Here is a 27,448-nt window from a genome sequence, read left to right as displayed (position 1 = left end):
GATGGCCCTGGACGGCGAGCGGGGGGAGCAAGAGGAGGAGAAGAAAAAGAAGAAGAAGAAAAAGAAGAGGAAGAAGAAGAAGGAGGAGGGGGCTGAGAAGAGCCGCTCACCCTTCGCGGCCACGATGGGGGAGAACGACGCCGCGCTCCGGACCGGCGGCAGGGGGCTCTCGGACCCGTGGGCGGACTCCGTGGGGGTGCGACCCCGCACCACCGAGCGCCACATCACGGTGCACAAGCGGCTCGTCCTGGCCTTCGCCGTGTCCATCGTGGCGCTGCTCGCGGTCACTATGCTCGCGGTGCTGCTCAGCTTGCGCTTCGACGAGTGCGGGGCCAGCGCGGCGCCGGGCGCAGACGGCGGCCCCGCCGGCTTCCCGCCGCGCGGTGGCAACGGGAGCCTCCCGGGTTCTGCCGGGCGCCACCACCCAGCTGGCGGGGACTCCTGGCCGCCGGAGGCCACCCCTGGGACCCCGTCCGCCCAGCCGCCGTCGGAGGAAGAGCAGGAGCCGGGGCAGCCGTGGACGCAGCTGCGCTTGTCCGGCCATCTCAAGCCGCTCCACTACAATCTGATGCTCACCGCCTTCATGGAGAATTTCACCTTCGCCGGCGAGGTCAACGTGGAGATCGCGTGCCGGAACGCTACCCGCTACGTCGTGCTGCACGCCTCCCGGGTGGCCGTGGAGAAGGTGCAGGTGGCCGAGGACCGGGTGGCCGGGGCTGTCCCGGTGGCCGGCTTCTTCCTCTACCCGCAGACCCAGGTGTTGGTGGTGGTGCTGAACAGGACCCTGGACGCGCAGAGGAACTACAACCTGAAGATCATCTACAACGCCCTGATCGAGAATGAGCTCTTGGGCTTCTTCCGCAGCTCCTACGTGCTCCACGGGGAGAGAAGGTACGGAGGGAGGCGGCGCCCGGCAGCGCCCCACCCCACCAGGCTGCTCTAACCGCTGGGCTGCCGGCGACCCCGGGAACCGCCTGGCGTCCGATACCCGGGCAGGGAAGGGTGGGGGAGAGAAGTGAAGGTGGGGTAGGCTGATCACCCAGAACCCTCAGGGTCTCCCAGATGCCAGAGCTCTCACTGTTGCCAGCTCCACAAACTCACTCACCAGTGGTGAACCTCTCCCCGTCCAAGTTCCTTAGCCAGCCAGCGCTCGCCTCTTTTTTTTTTAAGGCAATCTGAGAGATTGGTAATCTGAGAGATGCCAAGGTAACGTCAAAAGTCTGCTAAGTTACCATCGAGGAAATACAAGTTAGCGACAAAAGGCCAGGGCAACTGCTCATCGGGGAGATGTCAGCGCAGGAAAAGGCAGGGCAAATCCCCTTACCCCCCAAATGCCCACCTCGCCTATTATCTGGCAGGCACAGAGCAGAGAATGGGCTTCAGCTGCATAAAGTTTTCCAAAACTGGAAGTTGAGGTTTAGAGTAGTAAGAGAGAGCCAGTCCCGTGACAGACTAAAGGGGCGGGGCCGGTGAGTACCTCCGCGCCCGGTGCCCCCAGCTCCAGCCTAAGGCTAGTGACTTCCAGGTGTTTGTTCTGGAGTTTCTGACTCCTTTGGTGAAAGGAGGGAAAGCTAGCGGCCAGTCTCAAATGCCTTGCTAGCGAGTGCCTTGATGATGTTTAGATTTGGGCAGTAATCTTTTATTTTTTGAGAGTCTGGCTCCACTTGTTAGAGCTCAGACTTGGGAGTCTAACAGCACGGGGTTCAATCCCAGCCGCAGACTTGAGCAAGCAGATGAATCTGAGTCACCAACACCTGACTACCTCTAGTGCTTATTGCGTAATGTATAACAGATGGGGAAATGAAGGCACAGAGAACTCAAGTAACCTGGCACGTAGCCCACAAAGCAGGGCTGTGTGGCTCCAGAGCCCATGTTTTTATTTTTAATTTGGGGATGATAATAATGATACTATACTCAGGATTGTTGCAGGTGTCCATAAACTAATACACTAAAAATCACTTGACCCTATACCTGGCATTTAGAGTATTCATTGTAAATGTTAGCTATTACGAGTGTCCGTGGTAGTAAGCCCTCAAGCATATTGCTGAGTGAATAAAAAAGTTATTCTTGCTTTTTGCCCTAATCAATGACTGTAGGATTTATGAACAACCAAAGAATGAAATTGGCAACCTTAGAAGTTGAGGAAGGTTGGATATTAGTAATGATGCCACTGGCAGAGCCTCCTTTGTTCTCAAGTCATTCTCCCAACTGCACAAAACTGGGCTCTGAGCAGCCAGGGTGCCTGAGGGCTGCAGGCTTGTCAGTGGAGAGCTGGGCCTTGAACTTCGGTTTTCTGATTTCTGGGCTAGGGCTCATGTTGTCTGAAAACTCCCAGAAGTTATTGTGTAAGAGGCTGGGGAAATTCTAGTGTGTTAGGGAGAACACTCTATTTATAGAGTACTATGAAGTAACCTCATATAAATAAATTGTCCAATGCTTTAGTAGTTGTATGATAGTTAAAATCTATAAGTGAATGTATAAATTATTCATTCTCCTAAGATCAGATGTGGACAATTTAAATCCCCTTCCACCACTTCCTCCAACATATTCTAAGGCAGTGGTTCTCAACCTTCTAGCCCTTTAAATACAGTTCCTCATGTTGGGACCCAACCATAAAATTATTTTCATTGCTACTTCATAACTGTAATGTTGCTACTGTTATGAATCGTAATGTAAATATCTGATATGCAGGGTGGTCTTAGGCGACCCCTGAGAAAGGGTCGTTCGTTCGCCAAAGGGGTCGCGACCCACAGGTTGAGAACCGCTGTTCTAAGGCATACAGATTAAACCCAGGACCATATCAAATGTAGGGTAAAGGCAGAGAAGGCAAATTTGCATGTTAGGTTTAGAAACAAACTAGCTGTATCAAAATGTCAGTAGTGGGAGCTGCATATCATTACTGATCAATCTGTGGTGAAGTAAGTACTTTCAACAAATCCTGTTTTTGGAGCCATGCCAAAATAGATTTGGTAGAACTGAGCTTGTTTTTGGTCAGTGCTTTCAAATTAACAGGACTCTTCAAAAAGACCAGATGTTTCTGCTTGACCCTAACTGATTTCTTGTGCCCATGGTGCATATTCACACTCTCTTCTTAAGGCTTCTCCAAAGATGCAGATAACTTGGTTGAAAGTTTAGTGCATATGTGGCTAAACTCTGCATCCCAATAGAAATGTGGAATTCCATGTTTCTGGAGATCCTAGTGTGGTTTTATTTCTAAACAGCATCTTAGAGAAAGTCTTGTTTCCCCCCCCTTTTTTTGCCACCTTGCATACCAGAGTGAATATGATAATTTCTTGGATGTTGATAACTGGAGTTGATAAAGCAAAAGAAATGGAATAAACTATTTCACAGTTATCTCAACATTATACATATTAACTTTTATCTTTGATTGTTGTTATTACTAGAACAACTGGGAGCATTTTTAAACATGCCATTATCGGGAACTCAGCCAGGGTTGAACTTTTATCGGTGATGTTTTCATCCCCAAAATGCAATGTAAATAGACATTTTCAAACACACTTTCCAAAAGGACACCGATGCAGACTCAGACTTTTCGTTTGATTAATGATTAAATATCTTGGTTTCTAGTAAGTCATCATTTTTGCCAATTTAATTATCAGATAATTTCTGCAATGAAAATAAATACTTAATCTGCCGATGAGGGGTCACGCTAAGCAACTTGAAATATTTAAAAGAGTAATACTACAATTCAGTCCCCTTCACCCGTGTGGAAACAACTCCTTTATATCCCAATCTGATTTTTCAACCCCTTGCTCAGAGGTCTGAGAGAAACAATTTGGGTGAGGGCAGGAAAATTAGATTTCAACATGTGCCCTGTACCTTTGAGCTCTGGAAGGTTTTGGAGGGGGCCGGTCCTGTCCTACAGGGAAGACTTCCCTTTCCTGGCTCCCATACTGCCCTGGAGAAAGGTTGGAAGACAAGTTCCCCATTGAAGCCCAAAGTTTCTCTATTTGAGGCAAATCCTCTCGTTTCTGTTGGCCATTTGGCTAAAGGGAAAATGTATCTATCACTTGTTGAATATTGCAAATAAATAAATAAATAAATTCTCTTAAATTTGAAATGTTTACACACAGCAGTAAATTATCTCCATTAGGCAGAATACACAGTCGCTTTTTCCTCAAGTGAGTGTGTAACAGGCAGATAAAAAGGGTGTGTATTTATGCCATAGAATTCTATAGTAGAATATACTTGCTCAGAATTAGGTAAAATGTTCATTTACCTGAAGTAATTGCCGCTTTTGGGTAGCCAGATGGTGAGCATACCCATGTTCAAAGTTGGGTACCTTAATTTAGATCCAGATGGTCTGATTGAAAGAGGAGATTTACCAAAGTAAATGAACATTTTATTCACTTTCAAAAGGGAGACTGTTTTTCTTTGACAAATCTTTGATTGGGTCTATAACATGCCACAGTGCCAGAAGACAGCATAAAAATAGGTCTTTTTCTATCAAGGATTATTTAGAGAGAAACTGTGATCTCCAAGTAAAATGGGAAAATAACATTGCAGTTTTCTAAAAGAATTGCAAAAAAGACAAAAACAAACAAACAAACAAAAGAACACACACACACAAAAACCCAAAACACGCTTTCGTGGAGAGCACAGAAGTTTTTATGGGTAGGCACTTGATCTTTTGTTGTATTAGTATATAGGCTTTCATCTCTTGTCCTTTTTTTTGAAATGAATTAATTAGTAATCATGATATTTAATAAAAGCAAGAAAACTACCACATTGCTTTTATGTTGAAAGAAACTTCATCTCTCCCAGTCAGTCCCTCTGGTGAGGAAGTAGCTTTACATGAATAAGTTGCTGTATGTAGCTTTTTGCCCCCTACAGAAGGCTCTGAATGGAAAATTCTGCGAGAACTTCTTTATATGGTTCCTTAATGGACTTAGCTCATTGTTTTCCTGTCAGGCACACATAACCATATGGCCAAATTGAGTCCAATGCTGCTGAATTTTGGTCTCAATTCAAAATGCCACCACTAATCTAAATCTAGAAAATATTTTTTAAAAAAACCTTTGACCATTTCATGAATCAGTCAGGGAGGAAAATCCATAAAATGGTGTTTGCCTTGCCGTGTTTTTTTCCATGGTGCCATCTGATTTGATCACCCTGGAGGGTAATAAAGTATACAGTTTCTCTAAAAGAGTTAAATTAGTTCGCCCATGTTTTTATTTATTCAGAGCAATTCCAAACAGGGCCTATTTTCTCTGGATCTCTTTCAAGCAAAGCAGGCCTGTAACTGGCTTCCCTGCATTTGTTTGGTCTGCACAACATGTTTATTTCCTTAAACCAAAGTTTGCCGCGGAGTCTGTGGATGGGTTTGAGACAACAGTACCAGGCATCAGTGTAGGTTTGCCAGAAGATGGTGACATTGGTTGATAAGATCACAAGTCTAAGACTCATTTACTTAAGCATGACTTCAAAGAATGATATAGAAAAAGTGAGGAAGAAATGATTTACCTTTAATGCATACGTGTTTTATAGTCTGTAAGGAAGGGCATCCCTCCGTCACCCTGTATTCACCCCCCAGCCACCAGCGATAATCATCATCATCGCTGTCAGTGTTGCTTTCAATTTCATTGCGTGTCCTTTACATCCTTTCAGATTTGCAATAGTGGCTGGGTCCCTCCAGATTTTCAAAGTCCCATGCAACCCTGTTTTCTGCCACTAGGGAGTGGATGCTTTCTCCAATAGAGAGAATTTTACTGCATAGAATTTGGGAGGACATAAAAATGAAAAATACTCTCTGCTTTTCTCAACTTTCTGGGACAATATGAAATGATTCATAAACAGGCACAGCTAGATGGTGGTGGCTGGGCTGTGAGGTTAGAGGAAGATGGGCAAGATTGAGTGGGGCTGAATCGGGGTGAAGGGCCCCAGGCTCCCCTCCTGCGCACCTGCCTGCAGGTGCGCCTTCTGAGCCTCTGGATGCTGAGTGCCCAGGGTGTAAGGAGCTCTGGCACTAGTTGTGCAGAGACGGGTTAATCCACTCCTCCCGGCGAGGCCCTGTGTTGACTTGCAGGGTGAAGGTTTACTTTAATTATTGAGATCTTTACTCAAAAAAAAAAAAAAAATCAGAGGATGAACCAAGAATGGCATTTTAAAGTGACTGCTGCTGGTTACTTTTCATCCCTTTTAAGAACATGTTCAAGCCACTTTGGTTGTTTGCTTGATGGAAACGTGTGTGCGTGTTTAGTGAGCTCCGGGACTCTGGAACCAGACCGCCTGGGTTCATGTTCGGGCTCTGCCACTGATTGGCTCTGTGACCTTGCCCACGCTTCCTAGTTGTTCTGGGTCTGGTGTCCTCATCTGGAATATGGTGATGACGATAGCCCGTTTCATAGGGTTACTGTGAGGATTACAGGGGTTAAGAAATAAGGCATTTAGAACAGGTACGGCAATTGGAAAGCATTTAGGTGGGTATTAATATTTTATGATTCTATGGCTGGAGAGCTACTGCTTGGGTTGGTAGGAGGTCAGGTAGGGCCAATGTATTGCCTCGGGGTTTCCCCGGAGGAGCAAGACGGTGGGGAAATGGTCACTGTGGACATTCCTCCCACTGCTGTTTGTTATGCCACCTTAGCGGGGTTCAAAACACAGCAGAGGAAGGAACAGAGCCTTTTCCCCAGGAAGAGGAGAGTGAAGAGAAAGGCTGTGGTATTTCACAGCGAGATAGATCCCCAGCTTGGTTCAGACACTTGAGAGATGGAGGCTTGAGGGGGTAGGAAGGGCGTGGGAAACAAAAGGATGCACAGTTCTCGGATGATGGCACTGCTCTCTACCAGCAGGGAGAACAGCAGAAACCAGCGATGAGAGGGCCAGGAGGATGCGCCCCTTGTCACTGGAAGCCAGGACAGCAGACAGACACATCCCGAGTACCAAGGGAAAGGCACATCAGTCATTTGATATTGTTCTCAAGACTTTATTGGCATTCTGACAGTACAGTGCTTTATAATCCTTGCACCAAGCTTTGCCTCTTTCCAATATCCAACAAATGAGTCTCAGACACTAGTTTATTTGTTCTTATGAAAACCTAATATTATGGCTCAGGACAATAATGTTATGTATTCATAATACTCTTCATCAATGGTGATCAAACACTCAGTACTCATTTTGGTAAGAGTATTTAGTACATAAATAGGAAAACAATTATGGATGTTATGCTCTGTTTTTATAACACGATTATTCACACATGCTCCACTTCCTACATACATATTGCTGGCATTATTGCATTATGTTTTTAGTTTACTAGAATGGTTATTTAAAAAAATAGACTCCACGCTTGCTTATAGCACTGAATATTCAGCAGGAGTACTTTTCTTCTGAAATGGCAGAGGTTTAATGACTCATTGAAGTACATAAAAACACACAGTCTAAACAACATGCTTTTTGACTTAAAATGTTTTCTCATTGAGCAATAATTTGCATTTTGATTAACAACCTTAACTTTAAATGGGACATGTGTAACTTCCATGACCTTGTAACTGTGCCTATTTTACTATAAACAGTTGAATAGTAACTAGATTGCCATTAGAAATTTTCTTTAGATCTTGGGAGTTTTTATTACCAATATTAAACTATGACAATGCTAGGCAATTTGCAATCTCAACAGAAGCAAGTTCAAAGACCATTTTTCACCGTGCTGTGTGTATGGTATGCATAGAAGTGGCCAAAACGGAAACCTCTGAAATACGCCACACCATTTGTGAGGTTCTCTTGGTTTTGGTGGGTTCCACAGTGAAAAGTCATGAATCAATTTTTAATACGAACAGTGCTATGCAAATGTTTGTTGCCTCTGCATATTTTAACTTTATAAAAAGGCAAACTGAAAATAATGGAACAGAAATTGTTTTGTATCACATACTGTAATTTCTTGGCAGTATCAACCAACATTAATGCATTACTTCTGCTGAATCTTATCATAATGACCTGACACGAGTAGCTTGCCTGGTGAACTTCCGCAGAAATAAGAAGAAATCAATTCTTTATATCCTTCAGAGGCAATATAGAGCTTTAAGCTCTCCTTAGCTCAACCAAAATGTCAACTAGACAAGTTGTTAAGAAATCAAGTAATTTATTTTAGATAGAAGAGAATTAAAATGCAGGTTTGCTATTCATGTTTTTCTAGTTATGCTAAAGTGACGTTCTTGGAATGACACTTTCAGGATGTCACTTTTGGAAGTGGAATTTTTTATGGTCATAGAGGGACTCATTAAAAAATTAAAAAATGATTTTGTTTAAAAAAGCAAGGGAAAAAACAGATAACAAAATACTTTTCCCCATTAACTTCTGCCTCCTGCTGTTTTATTTTACTTCTTGTTGTATATACATATGTATTTCATATCTGTTTGATATATTAAAAGGTTTTCTACTTTTAATGATATTTTCATATTTCTTCTACCTGGTGTCCTGCTACCTATTACCTCAGACTCACTTAAATTTATTTAAATCCAAACTCATTATTTTCTACCCCAAATCATCTTCTCTAGAGCCCTCTTTGATGTTTTTAATGCCAGTAAGCAGAAAAGAAGTCTTATTTCCACCAACTGAAGACAACCTGTAAAATATATGCAGTGAAGACAAGATTATATTTTGAAACCCAGCAGTCACTGTTGGGCCCTGAGCCTGAAATCAGACCTCCTTGTTAGAAAGGAGAGTATCAAGCGTGAGAGAGGTGTTAGAGATGGACTGGCAATACTGAGATCTGGTAAACCCAGAAGCTGTAAGAGAGCAGACAGGGCGCAAACTCAATATGTGAGTCAAAGTTGTTTTAAAGGCTTATTTCTGTGCTGCCCATAGTCAACTTGCTCCCTTCTCCATTGTCTATGACCCTTATGTTTCCTTTAGTGCTTCAGGCTGGCAGTTCTCAATTGGGCCAGTTCTGTCCCCCCAGGGGACTTTTGCAGTGTCAGGAGACATTTTGGCTGTCACAACTGGGAATAGATGGTACTACTGGCATCTAGTGGTAGAGGCCAGGGATGCTGCTGCTGAACATCCCACAGTGCATGGGACAGTCCGGGACAATGAATATTACCAACCTACAGTGTAGTCATGCCAATATCGAAAAACCCTGCTGTAGGGGAATGTAATTTCTTCCTACATTTCTCTTCTTTGTCATGACCTATTTAGGTGTATATTTAATTTCTTTTATTCAGAGTATAAACTCCTTGACGGAAGGAAGCAAAGATATTTCTCCTCAGTATTAAACACTCAAAAAAAAAAAAAAAAAAAAAGAGGAGCATGCATTTATAGAACTTATAGGAAAAAGCTACTTGGTAGTAGTGTAATGAACCTCATCAAATTCATGGAATACTATATGTCTAAGTTTTGTTCAGTTATAGGATCTCAAGCTTGGAAAAGACCTTACATGTAATCTAGCCCTACTGCTCTTTTTCACCAAGGGACTTTTTTTTGATTTCCTAAATACTGAATTGAAAGTCAATTGCAATCATCCTTAGGTGCCAGACTGTGAAATTGGTATTTTCTCATTTAGACGCTATCAGAGTACATTTTGGCCCTCTGTGTATAGATATATACTGTATGTATGAATTCATTAAGAATATTAATTGCAGAAAAAATCACTAAATGATTTCTTCAGTTCCTTTCAACCCTGAGAATCAGTTATTTACATTGCTAGCTTTACTAACACATTTACTTACTATGTAAGGCAAAAAGAGACTGCCAGATGTGATTTTTTTTGCATAAATATTTGGTTTATTAATTTCCCATTAGCCCAAAGGTATTTAGAATTTCTATATCTAATAAATTCCTACCCATTAATTACTTAGTGCCAAAGACTCCTTTGACTTTTATATAATGACTAATACATTCTAATCGCAACCACTCTGTTGAACTCTTGTAGAACCTTCCCCATAGTATTATTAGTATTAGAATATATAAATATAGATATTCTTTTCAATTAGATCACAAAGAACTTAAGGGCAAAGTGGTTATATCTTTAAAAACATTCTACCATGTACCTAATAATGAAGAGCAGACAATTTCTAATTGTGCAATGACTGGAATTGGAGTTCTCAGATACTTTAAATTAAAAGAGAACACTTTTTTCATATATAAAATCTCATAGATATCTTTTAAGTAGCCTCAGTAGAGAAATATCAAGCTTGGTGGACATTTTAATTAATGATATTGAAAGATAAGATTCAAGAATATTTATTATATAAGACAAAAATATATGATGAGAGAATTGTAAATGGGTACATTTTAACTAAAAGGTACTGATAGTAAGCAAAAATCACACTGTTACCAGTAAAAATAATAGGGAAAATATTACCATGACTGGCAAATTTGGAAGGAACTTTTATTACCAACAGTTGAATTAACACATTGTTTATAAATTATGACTAAAGATTAATTTTACTGTTTTTGAAATATAATTACCTTCTACTCACATATAGAAAAAGTGAATTCTAGACCTGGTTTTACACTAATTGCCTGTGTAACTCTGGACAAATCACTTAACCCTACTGGAACTACTTTTTCATTTTAGAAATTCATGAGAGTTGGACAGTTTGTTTCTAAGATTGCTTCCAACTTTAACCTTAAATTTTTCTGAAGATTTATAGTTAAAACTTGTTTTACATATATTATCTCGTTTTATCGTCTCAATAGTTTTGTAAGGAAGGCCTAGTAAACATTATGGTTTTCCTTCTATTAACGAAAAAATAGGCTCAGGCAGTTAAGTAATTTATCCAAGATGGGTATGTAGCAGTCCAGTACGGTTTCCAAGGTAATTATCAAAACTCTTTCTCTGAAAGTCAGTATACAATTAATCTTAAAAATGTATTATTTTTCCCTATTTCTAAACAAAGCTTCAGAAAGTAGGCTTTCAATGACAAATGTAAGCTTTATAATTTTAAAATGGTCTCAACAATTACAACTCATGGTTTGTGCCAAGGATCGCCAATAAGGTTCAACACACACATCAACACCTATTGATTGGGAGTAGATGCCTGATGTGCTGTGCTGAGAATTTTGAGGCCAAGTTCAGGCTCAGTAGGAAAGTGTGCCATGTTAGATTAACCATGTATGTTTACCTTGAATGATGGTGAGGGGAGAGGTGGCAGAATTACTTAAGGGGGAAAGAGCTTTTTAAAGAAAGAACTTTAGAACTCAGTAATGTTTTACAAAGAGTCTGATATTGACTTGTGTTATATCAAGTTTTGCAACTCATATTGTTAAAAAAGTGTAATGAACTCTTGTCATGAATGTTTTCATAAATGATGACCTTTTTAAGTTAAAAGAGTGTCCTTCTTAAAGTCCTTAATATGAGCATTTTCATTTGTAACCCTAAACTGTGAAAAAAAGTTATTTCTAGTTAGCATTTTAATAAGCAGTTTTGCAGCTTGATCTGAAAACTTGAGGGCATTAAATATATTTTATATGTACACTTACATATGTATATAGATACATACATTGACAGGTTTATTATACAGATATTTATTATATTAACATCATAATATAATAAATATATATTATGAGTAGTAAAAAGCAATGGTGTCTACATTACTCAATGTAAACATATGTTACAGCTCTAAGAAAGGTTGAAGATATTGTCAATCAGTGGCTGCCATTTTTTGACTGGCTGCAGTTTATTAACTTCCTACTGGGTGCTATTCATCTATTCACCATGATAGGTGCTTTGCATTCTCTTTTTTCCCACCTTAAGCTTTACAAAAGCTTTTTTTCTGAGTTAAGCAAGATTACTTTATTTTAAGCAATGAACAACTACACTTTAGGGAAATTTAGTAATTGTACAGGATGATATGGCTAAGAATGTTGTAGAGCCAGAATACAGACCAAGTTCTATCAGGATCCAAAGTCCATGTTCTTACTAAAACCAGGTCATGATGAAATTTGAGGACACAGGTGCTTCCCAGTGACAGTCTATGTTCTATACATATGTGATGACGACTTCTGGGTTTTAGTTTCACTGACTTTAAATGTTCAGCTTCAGGAAGGAAAGGGAGGCATGCCAAACAAGAGGATTATTATTTTCCAGTGTTTGCCAATGTGGTGCCAATGAGTTGTTTGTCTGTAGAGTATAGTGTTTTGTCTAACAGGCACTTTCTGGATTGAGAATTTACTTTTTAACTGAGACAAAAACTTCCCCAAAGAAATTTTATTGTTGAGGAAATATGTGTATTGTGCTTTTATGCTAACCATGAACCTAAGTTTGGTTCAGAAAAGGAAAGGACCTTGGAATTTGGCAATAATATGTTATCAATAGGAACATGTAAAGTGATCATAACTGAAGCCATAAATGTAATTGGGAATGTCATTTTCTGTTTTCCAGATTCCTTGGTGTTACTCAGTTTTCGCCTACACATGCCAGAAAAGCATTTCCTTGTTTTGACGAGCCCATCTACAAGGCAACTTTTAAAATCAGCATCAAGCATCAAGCAACCTACTTATCTTTATCCAATATGCCAGTGGAAACTTCCGTGTTTGAGGAAGACGGATGGGTTACGGATCACTTTTCGCAGACCCCTCTCATGTCCACGTATTACTTAGCCTGGGCCATTTGCAACTTCACATACAGAGAAACTATCACCAAGAGTGGAGTTGTAGTAAGTATTTTCAACTTAATGATGTTTTTGGATTATGTACACTCTGTACTCTGATTTCTGGATTAACAATGGATTAATTATTCCTATCTTCCTCACATTTATATAGCTGAATTCTTTCCTTAACCCTTGGGAGAAAAATTATCTTCTCAGCTTCAAAAAGTCAGAGAGGAATGTCTCTTCTATACCCAGCTCTCTTATTCCTTCACCCCAAACCCCAACCCCATTATTCCTATTCCTCTTCATCTCCTGGGTATCTCTGGAATAGCTGTTGTTTGTTTGGGAAACATTTATATTATTGGGAAAGCTGCTTCTTTTTATTGTGAAACATTTCAAATATACAGAAAATGTGGAGAATAACATAATACACTCTATATACCTACTAGTCAGCTCTATAGAATCTAAATATTTTACCATCTTTGCTTCATTCTAATTAATTTTTGAAGAAGTAAACCATATTGGATAGAGCTCTCTATTGAAGCTCTCTGTGCACCCTGCCTGATCTCATGTCTTGCCTTCTTCCTTAGAGAGAATCACTCTACTGAATTGGCGTCTTGCCATTTCCATGTATATTATTATGTAATTATTAAGTATGTATCTATCCATTTACAATACACATCATGCTTTAAAATTTCATATAAGTGGTTTTATATTATAGATAGCATTCTGCAACTTATTTTCATTTCATTTTACTTTTTGCTTAAAATTATGTTTTTGTGGTTTATCTGATAGAATGGTTGAATGAATACATCAAAATTTGTCATCTTCCTATAGATGAACGTTTTTATTTTTCTGATTTTCAATGATTAACAGCAATGCTCAGTGAACATTTTGTACATATAAGTTCTGCCAGTGTGCTAGAATTTCTGTACAGTGAAGAGTTTCTTTTAGCCCATAACACCCAAATGTATAAAAATATGTTCTTAGGGAAGGGTAGTAATAGGAAGCCTAGAGAATTATTGTTTGCATTAAATTTATAATAAGATTCAACTGGACTCTGTATGACAGCTACTGTTTGTGACACCATAGTGTTCTAGGCACTGTTTCCATCCTACTGCATTTAATTAGTGAGGCCAGGTCAGCCATGCCAAGTTAGCAACTTCCTCCTTATTTCAATGGCTTACACAATAAATATGCATTTATTTTAATTTTCATGTCAATCCTAAAGCAAGGTATTATGATCCCATTTTTCCGAATGAGTAAATTGAGGCTTAAAGAGATTAAGTACTTTCCCAGGGTTGGTTACAAAGTAAGCAAGTGGTAGAGCCGCTGTTGGTCTGATTTCAAATTTTAGCCTTTTCCGCCATGCGCCCTAGGGGCTCTGTTACACTACTTCACTTGTGTGTCTATAACCGAATTCGGGTAATGATTCCCCCCATCCAGTGGCCATCTACTCACAAAATAAGTGAGTAGAAATCTATATTCTTATTCTGTAGGAAGTTCATAGCTCTATAATAACCTAAATTTTGAAATATTGGTTTGGCTAAATAAATGTTTCTCACTGTTACTTTCAATTTAAAGAACTGTGGAGCTTATTTTAAAATATAAAATCTGTCTGCATACAAAATTCATGCCATTATTGAAGATTCTATATATAAATTCAACTACATAATCATTAAAATAATGTTCTAAATGCTGGCTACCGAGGACTGGATGACATTTTACTCTTTGGGACTTATACTCATTTGGTAAGTTGAATTCCTCTGAGGTTTGTAATGTCTGAATATTTCAAGGCTGTACACATTGGACCAAACACAGGAAAGGAACACCAAGACATCTCATTTCCTTTTACGTCTTCGGAAGATGATGATTGACTTGCCTTGGGTCAGCTAGCAGCATAGGGTACAATGGAAATGTTTTTTTTCCAAGTATGTTTTCTTAAAAGTGTTCTCAGCCCTTCACAGTTCTGCTTGCTGTTAAGTGACCCATGTTTAAGGGACCCAGACACACTTTAATTATTTAGACGTGACTCTGTATTAGAGTTAAGAATCTAAGTAACTGGTAAACATTTTAAAAGTCCTCCTTAATCATTTTTATGAAGGAAAGATAAAACATGCTACTAGAGAACATGGAAAGGTCAAATGAAAGAAAATTTTGGATTGTATAATCTACACACACTAAGAAGTGTAGAAAGGAAAACAAAATTGCCATTGGGAGCCCTTATTTACCAACTGTGGAAATATGTTTTAAAGCTTGGATCTCTTTTTCTGTCACCCTTTGGAAATCCAATCTATTTTCTTTCCACTGCTTTTCCTCGTTATTACTGGGAGCCCATGGGAATGACATTACTCAACTCTTAGCAGCTAGAAGAAGTAGAAGTTTAGTTCTAAAATCTTGGAAGTGGGAAGGTTATGTGAAGTCCAGGAGGTCATTTTGGATCAGAAGCTGAGGCAGTTTCCTTCAGGATATGAGAGAGCAACTTGAGTGGCATCTTAATACATAGCTTAATTGTACCAGTGCCTCAAGTGTGCATATTTGAAGCATCATCATTATTTGCTTATCAAGTTATCTATACTCTGCACGGCACAATCCCGAGCAATTAGAAAGATAAAAAACAGTCTAAGATCCCTCTAGTACAGAGATTGCAAATGCAGTTTTCAGATTGAATCTAAGCCTGCAGATGTATTTTGTTTACCCATCCCTAACATGGATTAACATTTTTATCATTAATTGACAACATTTAGAAATTGGGAGATTGCACATAAAATTATTTATTTATGGCTTCTCTTGAAAAAATGGGAAGATCACTAGGCCCACATTACTGTGTGGCAATATTTGTTCATTCATTTATTTCTTCAAAAGATATTTATTGACTGAGTGTCAGGTATTGCTCTGGGCTCTGCTGATACAGCAGTGAACACAGGAGACAGGGTTTCTACTCTCAAGAAACTTACATCCTAATGAGGAGACAGTGACAATAAACAAATAAACGTATCATATGTCAGGTGGTGATATATGCATGCAGAAGGTGAGTGTGCCTGACCCATTTACATGGGGCATTTGCTTCCCAGTGTAACTTAATCAAGAACATTTTTGTTCTTTGGCATCTAGTCCACTTCACTATTGTATATTACCTGCTTTCATTCTGTAGACATTTGCATTTCTAACCTTAGTCTAAGGACATAATTCAAAAGGGTAGCCAAGGAACGTGCATTGGAAATGCAATGAATTTACCAATTGTGAATTAGTGTTACTAGCATTCAATAATTATCAAATTAAAGCTATAGAAAATAAGTTAAAGGCAGTTTTGAAGATGGAGAACTTGCTAAGGGTTAGGTCTAGGTATGTGCGTCCTGGAGGAGACAGGGTTGAGCATGGCCCTGAATGATGATTTGGTCTTAGAGAAGATGAATGTAGGCATATAATCCTCAGCAGGGGAAGTATTAATAAGAAAAGACAAAGAGATAGGTATATCTTTGGGAGATAGTGTAGCTTTATGGATATAAACACGGATTGATTTTAGAATGAGATAGGTTTGCTTTCGAATTTTTGCTTTGCTTTTCTATGACCTTGGTTAATTACTTAACTTCTCTTTATCCTGGTTTTCTTGTTTGAAAACTAGAAGTATGAATTCTTCTTTTATAATATTGTTCCAGTTACTATTATGGCATAATGAACTCCAGAATTTGTGGCATAAAACAACCTTTTAATATGCTGAAAGTTTCAGCGGGTCAGGAATTTGGAAGGGCACAGTGGCACACTGTCTCTTCTCATTGATGTCAGGGGCCTCAGCTGGGGAGACTTGATGAGTAGGGGTGACTTGACAGCAGGAGACCAGAATCCCCTGGACCATCTTCATTGTGTCTGGTTGTTCTGCCAGTCTGCTGTGATGGCAGCTCAGGCTGCTGGTCAGAGCATTTGTATGTGGCCTTCACACATATCCTGGGCTTGCTCAAAGCATGGTGGCCTCAGAGTGGTTGGACTTCTTACATGGTGAAGTAGCTCCAAAGGTGAATGTCTCAAAAGAACTAGGTAGAAGCTATATGACCCTTTTTGACTTATCTTCAGAAGCCACACAGCATCACTTTTACTGCTTTGTAATGGGTACAAGGAAGTCACTAAGGATGATTCTGATTTGATTGAAGAGAGCATAGACCCAATCTCTTGATGGGGAGTGTCAAAGAATTTATGGACTTGTTTGAAAATCAATACAGTCTGCTCTCTGGTCACAAATTAGTTACATCCATTCCACATATAAAATGCACTCGCCAATAAGTTTGGTTCATTATAGCATCAGGCTCAAGTTTGAGGTGCAGGATCTCACCATCTAGTTTAGGTCTGGGTGCAGATGAGACTACTTGTGTTTGGTTTCTTGGGCATGGTTTCTCTCTTCCTGAGGACCTATTAACTAATTAGAAAAATGATCTATCTCCACTCCTCATCCCCAAGAGACAGTGGTAAGATGAGAATATGACTATTGCAATAAACCTTTTCATTAAAGAGTAGAGAACAATGAGAAGACACAGCAGTTGCTGGCCTGTAGCAATTTTGAAATCCAACTGGGCACATGTTGCACATGTTGACAATTCCTTAATTATGGCTCATTGCTGTTCTTTCTGGAGTGTGGCCCCACCCTTTGGGCTCTTAAGTTTTGTCTTTTAAGGCATCTTTTCTCTTCCAATTAAAAAGAAGTTTGTATTTACAATTGAAAAGCTTTCTGAGCTTACTTTCTACTAGGAAAAAGTTCAGGGTCCAAAGGCTTTATTTTTCTTTTGTATTGGCTCTGTTGCTTTAAGTCCAAGCATGTATGTAATTTTATGTAATTTATAATTATATTAAAATGTTGGCTTTTATACATCAAGTTATATCCATTCCATTAGACAAAACTATACCCATAGGTCTCTTTAAGATGAGCCTTGAGGCCTTTTCCCTTAGCATTCATAGATGCTTTATTGTTTAATAGGAAGGGTTTCTAGGCACATGTTTAAGATCCTAAGAAAACCTTTTGTCTTTTTCAAAAGGCCTGTGAGGCATCACTTTAAGAGTGTCTGAAGTCTTCATTTCTAAAGTCACATTCTTAGTTGCATCTTTAGACCATGTTTTCCTGATGTGTATTTTTTCCCCTGGGGCTGTTTCTTACTTTGAAAATCTTTTCTTATCTGGAGAGGCGGGGTTGAAGACAGAGTTTAAATTTCAAACTCAGCAAGTCCTAATTTTTTTCTAAATTTTGCTTAGAAACTAGACAGTTAATTCTTAAGCTTTTCTCTCCTTTTTTGCAATTTTTATGGCCAATGAGAAGAAGCCAGGTGGTACTTTCAGTGTTATGCCTGGAAATAGCTTTATTTAGAAAATATAGTTCAGTAGTTATTAGTTCTCATTTTCCATGATACCACAGGGAACACTGTTGCCAAACTTTCTTCCAGTATGTCACAAAATTCCCCTTTCATTTAGTTTCTAGTCACCTTAGTATTCTTCAAGCCCTAATCCACAGCTTCCTCAAGCTTTTGCCCCAAAGCCAATGTTGCCACATGTTTGAGGCTTAGTTATGTCACTCCCCCACTTTCAGGTGCTAAAATAGGCTCTAATAATGGTATTGCTGAATAAGAAATCACTCTAAAACTTAGCAATAAAAAGTAACAATTTTAATGCTTATGGATTTGTGGGTCAGGAGTACAAACAGTAAAGAGCAGGAAATGACCCATCTCTTTCTACAATGTCACAGCAGTAGAGACTCGATATGTGGGCATGATTTGACAGCTGGGAGCCAGAATTATCTGGGGCTTCTTTACTAAGTGTCTACTTGGTGTTAACTGTTATCTGAGCCCTTAGTTCTCTCATTTGGAGCATCTATGAGTGGGCTTTCCATGTGGCGTGAGTTTCCTTGCAGCATGGTAGCCTAATGTTGTCAGACTTGTTACTGGTCTCTAAAGGTGAATGTACTGGCAGGAAGATGGCGGCGGTATAGGCAGACGCGTCCCAGGTCGTGTCCCTGAGCAAATGGAGTGAGCAGCTGAAACTAGTAACATCCACCCCGAATTGGCGAAATTCCTCAGCTGGCGAGACTGTTTGCAGCCGGGAAGAGCAGAACTCCCCTGGAAAGCAGATCCAAGCAACAGCAACCTCCTGAGCACCACACCCTCTGCTGAGGAACAGCAGCTGTACGTGAAACCTCGCCCCACCAGCCAGAAGAGCCACCACAGCTGTGAACAGCACCCACCAGAGGAGTTGCTGCCAACTGAAGAGCAGCTGCTACCGCAACCGCCCGAAGAGGAACCGCAGACCAAGGAGTCACTGCCACCAAGGGAGCAGCCACTGAATGACTCAACGTCTAGATATGTCAGTGAGATCAAACATGGGTAGACAAAGAAACCCCCAAAGGAAAGAGAAGGAGGACTCTCCAGAAAAGCAGCTAAGTAATACAGAGGCATGCAACATGACAGAAAAAGAATTCAGAATAAGGGTCCTAGAGTGCATAAACCGGATGGAGGAAAAAATCGACAACCTCAGCAAGAAGCAAGAAGAAACAGATGAAAAAATCGATAACATATGGAAGAAGCTAGAAGAAACAGATGAAAAAATCAACAACTTAGTAAGACCCAAGAAGAAATGAAGAGTGATATAGCTGCAATGAAAAACTCCATTGAAAGTATCAACAGTAGACTAGGAGAAGCGGAGGACCGAATTAGTGATTTAGAAGACAAGGAAGCAAAACACACCCAAAACGTACTGCAATTGGAGAAAAAAATGAAAAGACAGGAGGAGAGCCTAAGGGAGCTTTGGGACAACATGAAACGAAACAACATACGAATAATAGGGGTACCAGAACAACAGAAGGATGAACAAGGATTAGAAAACCTATTAGAAGAAATAATATCAGAAAACTTCCCTGAGGTGGGGAAGAAAAAAGTCACACAAGCCCAGAGAGTCCCAAACAAGGTGAAGCCGAAAAGACCCACACCAAGACACATCATAATTACCATGGCAAATGTTCAGGACAAAGAGAGAATCTTACAGGCTGCAAGAGAGAGACAGAAAGTTACATACAAGGGATCTCCCATTAGATTGTCGAATGATTTCTCAACAGAAACACATCAGGCCAGAAAAGAATGGACGGAAATTTACAAAGTGATGCAAAGCAAAGGTCTGAATCCAAGAATACTCTATCCAGCAAGGCTATCATTCAAACTTGAAGGGGAAATAAGAAGCTTCACAGACAAAAAAAGGCTAAGGGAGTTTATCACCACCAAGCCAGCAATGCAAGGAATGCTAAAGGGACTGGTATAAAAATAAGAAATAAAAAGCTCAGTAAGAAAACAGCCACACAAAAACAGAAATGCCTACAAACAAGTACCTTTCAATAATAACTTTAAACGTAAACGGACTAAATGCTCCAAACAAAAGACATCGAGTGGCTGAATGGATAAAAAAACATGACCCATACATCTGCTGTCTACAAGAAACCCACCTCATTAGAAGGGACTCACACAGACTGAAAGTGAAAGGATGGAAAAATATCTTTCAGGCAAATGGAAAGGAAAAGAAAGCTGGGGTAGCAATACTTATATCGGACAAAATAGACCTCAAAGTGAAGGCCATAACAAGAGATAAGGAAGGCCACTTCATAATACTAAAGGGATCAATACAACAAGAAGATATAATCCTGGTAAACATATATGCACCCAATGCAGGAGCACCCAAATTCATAAAAAAACTCCTGGAAGATATCAAAGGAGACATCGACAACAATACAATCATAGTAGGGGACTTTAATACACCACTGACAGCACTGGATAAGTCCTCTAGACAAATAATCAGCAAAGATACAGAAATCCTAAATGACTCACTAGATCAGATGGACTTAATAGACATCTTCAGAACACTTCACCCGAAAGCCAGGGAATATACATTCTACTCAAATGCTCATAGGACATATTCAAAAATAGACCATATATTGGGTCACAAGCAAAGTATCCCCAAATTCAAGAAAATTGAAATCATAAAAAGCGTCTTCGCAGACCACGATGGCATAATATTAGAAATAAACTACAATAAAAACAACCCAAAATACTCAAACACCTGGAAGCTGAATAGCATGCTATTAAATATTGATTGGGTTACCAATGAAATCAAAGAAGAAATTCGAAACATCCTGGAAACTAATGACAATGAAAACACAACAATCCAAAACCTATGGGACACAATGAAAGCAGTCCTGAGAGGGAAGTTTATAGCTCTACAGGCCTATCTCAACAAACAAGAAAAAATGGTAGTAAATCATCTAACTCTACAACTCAAAGAATTAGAAAGAGAGCAACAAGAAAACCCCAGAGTGAGCAGAAGGAAGGAGATAATAAAGATTAGAGCAGAAATAAATGACATAGAGACCAAAAAAACAATACAGAAAATCAATGAAACCAAGAGCTGGTTCTTTGAAAGGATAAACAAGATTGACAAACCTCTAGCCAGACTCACCAAGAAGCAAAGAGAGAGGACCCAAATAAACAAAATCAGAAACGATAGAGGCGAAATAACAACAGACCCCACAGATATACAAATGATTGTTAAAAAATACTATGGACAGCTCTACTCCAACAAACTAGACAACCTGGAAGAAATGGACAAATTCCTAGAAAAATACAACATTCCAAAACTCAATCAGGAAGAATCTAAAAATCTCAATAGGCCAGTAACTATGGAAGAAATTGAAGCAGTCATCAAAAAGCTTCCAGCAAACAAAAGCCCAGGACCAGACGGCTTCACAGGGGAGTTTTACCAAACATTCAAGGAAGAACTAAAACCTATCCTCCTCAGACTACTACAAAAAATTAAAGAGGAAGGAACACTTCCAAGCTCATTCTATGAAGCCAGCATCACCCTAATACCAAAACCAGGTAAAGACAACACAATGAAAGAGAATTACAGGCCAATATCCCTCATGAACATAGATGCCAAAATCCTCAACAAAATCTTAGCAAATCGGATCCAGCAGTACATCAGAAAGATCATACACCATGACCAAGTAGGATTTATCCCAGGGATGCAAGGATGGTACAATATCCGCAAATCAATAAACGTGATACATCACATAAACAAATTGAAAGAAAAAAACCACATGGTCATATCAATTGATGCAGAAAAAGCATTTGACAAAATTCAGCACCCATTTTTGATAAAAGCTCTCAGCAAGGTGGGAGTAGAAGGATCATACCTCAACATAATAAAAGCCATATATGACAGGCCCACAGCCAACATCATACTCAATGGACAAAAACTAACACCATTTCCCCTAAGAACAGGAACAAGACAGGGATGCCCCCTCTCACCACTCCTGTTCAACGTAGTACTGGAAGTGTTAGCCATTGCAATTCGGCAAGAAGAAGAAATAAAAGGCATCCAAATTGGAAAAGAGGAAGTAAAACTGTCCTTATTTGCAGACGACATGATATTATACATACAAAACCCTAGAGACTCCATCAAAAAGCTACTGGACTTAATACATGAATTTGGCAATGTAGCAGGATACAAAATTAACCCCAAGAAATCCGAGGCATTTCTATACACCAATAGTGAACTTTCAGAAAGAGAGATTATAAAAACAATCCCGTTTACCATCGCACCAAAAAAATTAAGCTACCTAGGAATAAACTTAACTAAAGAGGTAAAAGACCTCTACTCAGAAAACTACAGGACGTTGAAAAAAGATATAGAGGAAGACATAAACAGATGGAAGAACATACCGTGTTCATGGATTGGTAGAATCAACATCATTAAAATGTCCATACTACCCAAAGCAGTCTATAAATTCAACGCACTTCCCATTAAAATACCAACGGCATACTTCAGAGATCTAGAACGAACTCTCCAAAAATTCATCTGGAATAAAAAAAGACCTCGAATAGCTGCAGCAATCCTGAAAAAGACCAAAGTAGGTGGGATCTCAATACCAGATATCAAGATGTATTACAAAGCCACTGTTCTCAAAACTGCCTGGTACTGGCACAAGAATAGGCATATAGATCAATGGAATAGAATAGAGAGCCCAGAAATCGGCCCGAACCAATATGCTCAATTAATATTTGACAAAGGAGGCAAGAACATACAATGGAGCCAAGATAGTCTCTTCAATAAATGGTGCTGGGAAAATTGGACAGATATATGCAAGAAAATGAAACTAGACCACCAACTTACACCATACACAAAAATAAACTCAAAATGGATAAAGGACTTAAATGTACGGCAGGAAACCATAAAAATTCTAGAAGAATCGAAAGGCAACAAAATCTCAGACATATGCCGAAGCAATTTCTTCACTGATACAGCTCCTAGGGCACTTGAAACTAAAGAAAAAATGAACAAATGGGACTACATCAAAATAAAAGGCTTCTGCACAGCAAAAGAAACCATCAACAAAACAACGAGAAAACCCACTGTGTGGGAAAACATATTTGCCAATGTCATATCTGATAAGGGCCTAATCTCCAAAATTTATAGGGAACTCATACAACTTAACAAAAGGAAGATAAACAATCCAATCAAAAAATGGGCAAAGGACCTAAATAGACACCTTTCAAAAGAGGACATTCAGAAAGCCAAGAGACATATGAAAACATGCTCAAAGTCACTAATCATCCGAGAGATGCAAATCAAAACAACAATGAGGTACCATCTCACACCTGTCAGACTGGCTATCATCAACAAATCCACAAACGACAAGTGCTGGAGAGGATGTGGAGAAAAAGGAACACTTGTGCACTGCTGGTGGGAATGCAGACTGGTGCAGCCACTATGGAAGACAGTATGGAGTTTCCTTAAAAAACTGAAAATGGAACTCCCATTTGACCCTGTGATCCCACTTCTAGGAATATATCCCAAGAAACCAGAAACACCAATCAGAAAGGATATATGCACCCCTATGTTCATAGCAGCACAATTCCCCATAGCTAAGATCTGGAAACAGCCTAAGTGCCCATCAGTAGATGAATGGATTAGAAAACTGTGGTACATCTACACGATGGAATACTATGCTGCTCTAAAAAGGAAGGAACTCTTACCATTTGCAACGTCATGGATGGAACTGGAGAGCATTATGCTAAGTGAAATAAGCCAGTCAATGAAGGAAAAATACCACATGATCTCACTCATTCATGGATAATAGAGACCATTATAAAATTTTGAACAATAATAGATACAGAGGCAGAGCTGCCTCAAACAGATTGTCAAACTGCAGCAGGAAGGCCGGGGAGGGTTGCGGGGCAGGAGGTAGGGGGGTAAGAGATCAACTAAAAGACTTGTATGCATGCATAGAAGCATAACCAGTGGACATAAGACATTCGGGGATAGGGGAGGCTAGGGGACTGTCTAGGGCGGGGGGATAAAATGGACACATATGTAATACCCTTTGTAATACTTTAAGCAATAAAAAAAAAAAAAAATAAAGGTGAATGTACCAAGAGATTTACACTGCTGGTTCATCTTATCTAATAAAAGAGAAACATGCAAATTGACTGTACTTCTGCTACACTCACCAGCCACGCCCACCAGCCAATCAGAGCGACTATATGCAAATTAACACAACCAAGATGGCGGCCGGCAGCCACAGAGCTGGAGCAAGCAGGAGGCTTCGTTGCCCCGGCGATGGAGGAAGCCAAGCTTCCCGCCTGCTCTGGCTGGTTGTTGCCTCCGCTCAAGGCAACAAAGTTTCAATTATAGAAGCTAAATAAATCCCAGATACCTGCTTCCAGCCAGCCTCCACTGGGAGCTTGGGTGGCTGGGAGCTGTGGCCAGCTTGCAAACAGCCATCAGCCCCTCACTCAGAATGGACACACACCCTTGGGGTGAGGGTCCCTGCTGGGGGGCTTGGCCAGCCTACAAACAGCCCTCAGCCCCTCACCCAGACTGGTCAGGCACCCCAGCGGGGACCACTACCCTGAAGGGGCTGTGGCCAGCCTGCAAACCGCCATCAGCCCCTCACCCAGGCTGGCCACACCGTTATGGGGTAAGGGTCCCCACTGGGGGCCTTGGCCAGCCTGCAAACAGCCCTCAGCCCCTCACCCAGGCTGGCCACACCCTCATGGGGTGAGGGTCCCCCACTGGGGGGCTTGGCAAGCCTGCAAACAACCATCAGCCCCTCACCCAGACTGGCCAGGTACCCCACCAGGACCCCTCCACCCTGATGGGGGGGTGGCTAGCCTGAAAACAGCCATCAGCCCCTAACCAAGGCTGGCCAGGCACCCCAGTGGGGACCCCCACCCTGAAGGGGCTGTGGCTAGCCTGCAAAGAGTCATCAGCCCCACACCCAGGCTGGCCAGGCACCCCAGCAGGACTCCCACCCTGATCCGGGACACTCTTCAGGGCAAACCACCGGCCCCCTACCCATGCACCAGGCCTCTATCCTATATAGTAAAAGGGTAATATGCAAACTGACCCTAACAGCAGAAAGACTGGGAATGACTGGTCCCTATGACACACACTGACCACCAGGGGACAGACGCTCAATGCAGGAGCTGCCCACTGGTGGTCAGTGCACTCCCACATGGGGGAGCTCTGCTCAGCCACAAGCCAGGCTGATGGCTGCCAGTACAGTGGTGGTGGTGGGAGCCTCTCCCACCTCCTCAGCAGTGCTAAAGATGTCCGACTGCAGCTTAGGCCTGCTCCCCGCTGGCAAGTGGACATCCCCAGAGGGCTCCCGGGCTGCCAGAGGGATGTCTGACTGCCAGCTTAGGCCCAATCCCCCGGGGAGTGGGCCTAAGCTAGCAGATGGTCATCCCCCGAGGGGGACCCAGACTGCGAGAGGGCACAGGCTGGGCTGAGGGACCCCCCCTGAGTGCACAAATTTTTGTGCACTGTGCCTCTAGTCCTATCTAATAATAGACAAACATGGTGATTAACCATACCTCCGCTACGCTTCCCATTGGCTAATCAGGGCGATATGCAGATTAATTGCCAACCAAGATGGCGGCCCGCAGCCAGGCAGCTGAAGCGAACATGAGGCTTGGTTGCTCCAGTGATGGAGGAAGCCAAGGTTCCCCGCCTGCGCGGCAGGGCTCTGAGCTGCACTCTAAGAAACAATGTTGCAATTATAGAAGCTAAACAAACCCAGAAACCTACTTTCAACCAGCCGGCCTCGGAGCTGAAGCCGCAACAAAGTTTCAATTACAGAAGGTAAATAAATCCCAGAATAAAAAAATAAAAAGGAGAGACTGGGAACTTCAATTGCAGGCTTGGCCCACCTGAAAACAGCTCTGAGCCCCTCATCCAGACTGGCCAGGCACCCCAGTGGGGACCTCCACCCTGAAGGGGATATGGGCAGCTTGAAAACAGCCATCAGCCTCTCATCCAGGCTGGCCAGGCACCCCAGTGGGGACCCCCACCCTAAAGGTGGTGCGGGCAGCCTGAAAACAGCCATCAGCCCCTCATCCAGGCTGGACAGGCACCCCCAGTGGGGACCCCCTCCCTGATCCGGGACACTCTTCAGGGCAAACCAGCTGGCCCCCACCCATGCACCAGGCCTCTATCCTATATAGTAAAAGGGTAATATGCAAACTGACCCTAACAGCAGAAAGACTGGGAATGACTGGTCACTATGACATACACTGACCACCAGAGGGCAGACGCTCAATGCAGGAGCTGCCCCCTGGTGGTCAGTGAGCTCCCACAGGGGGAGAGCCACTTAGCCAGAAGTTGGGCTCACGGCTGGTGAGCAAAGCGGCCGTGGCGGGAGCCTCTCCCACCTCAATGGCAGTGCTAAGGAGCAGCAAGCTGTGCGGTTAGGAGTAATGAGCCTGTGGGTAATAAGGAGGGAAGGGTCCCTGACTGCGAGAGGGTGCAGGCGGGGCTGAAGGAGCCCCTTCCCCAGTGCCAGAATTTCGTGCACCAGGCCTCTAGTTCCATTATAAAAGGTTACATAGATTGTATTAGTCACCATCATTTCTCTCTCTCTCTCTTTCCCTCTCTCTCTCTTTCTCTTAGCAAGGCAGATACTATGTTATCCTTTCTGACCTAGCCTAAGAAGTGCAACAGTGTCACTTTGGGGTCATTCTATTAGTTGTAAACTTAGGTTGGCCTAGATTCTAGCAGAGGGGGCATAGACCCATTTTTAATGGGAGTAGTGTCAAAGAATTTGAAGACTCATTTGAAAAGCACCACAGTTTTTATAAGTATTATAGGAAATTATGTTTATAAAATCCTGAACGTAGTGCCTGACATTGTACTGACTCTAATGATGACAATTAATTTAATGAGATTCCGAAGTCATAGGAGGGAGTAGTGATAATTAACTTTGAGAGGTAGATGGGAGCAAGATTGTTAAAGAGCTTGATGCCTGGCTAAACTTTAAAATTTTCGTCAGTTAACAATAAGAGCCATTGAAGTTTAAAAGCTGGAGACATGACACATGTAATTTCTATAATCTGCCTGAGAAAAGCATTCACAATGTGTAGACATGAGGAGACTAGAAGCAGAGGGTCCATTTAACTAGGAAACTCTGAACTAGAGTGGTTATAATTTAAATGAGTGGCATAGTATAGATATGAAAGGCATTTTAAAGGAAGAATTGGTAGTACTTGGTGAGAGACAAAAGATAGGAAAAAGTAAATGTAGGGAAGCAAAAGAGTCAAGAATGACTTTAAGGGTTAAGTTAATAACAGCTCTGTAGTTTCCATCCTTCATATTCACTGTGTATTCTAAATTGGCTCTCACAACCAAGGAGGGTTTTCATTTGCCTTGGCCAGTCTCATGGATTAACTTACACTGTTGTAACTGGTTATATAGAACTTCTTAGTTAGCATTCTTTATATTAGCAAGTTACAAAATCTCAATTTGAGCGTATGCAAAAAGGAAAATTGATTATATAGATATTGGGATATCTCAAAGAATCTCAGGTCAGAGATGGACCTGGG

General features: G+C 41.2%; 1 protein-coding gene across 1 annotated transcript in view; it reads left to right on the top strand.

Moving 5' to 3' along the window:
• Window position 1: 1 nt before the first annotated feature.
• The window catches only part of TRHDE (thyrotropin releasing hormone degrading enzyme), a 390,978-nt gene continuing 363,531 nt past the window's right edge, over window positions 2-27,448 (top strand). The window contains exons 1-2 of the mRNA XM_036300799.1: window positions 2-891; window positions 12,341-12,614. Coding sequence (XP_036156692.1) covers window positions 2-891; window positions 12,341-12,614 — 1,164 coding nt within the window. The remainder of the gene's footprint in view (window positions 892-12,340; window positions 12,615-27,448) is intronic.

Source organism: Myotis myotis, unplaced genomic scaffold (assembly GCF_014108235.1).
Source record: "Myotis myotis isolate mMyoMyo1 unplaced genomic scaffold, mMyoMyo1.p scaffold_m19_p_3, whole genome shotgun sequence".
Classification (NCBI taxonomy): Eukaryota; Metazoa; Chordata; class Mammalia; order Chiroptera; family Vespertilionidae; genus Myotis; species Myotis myotis.
The sequence above is the reverse complement of the archived record's forward strand: the minus strand, read 5'-3'. Positions and strand labels throughout refer to the sequence as shown.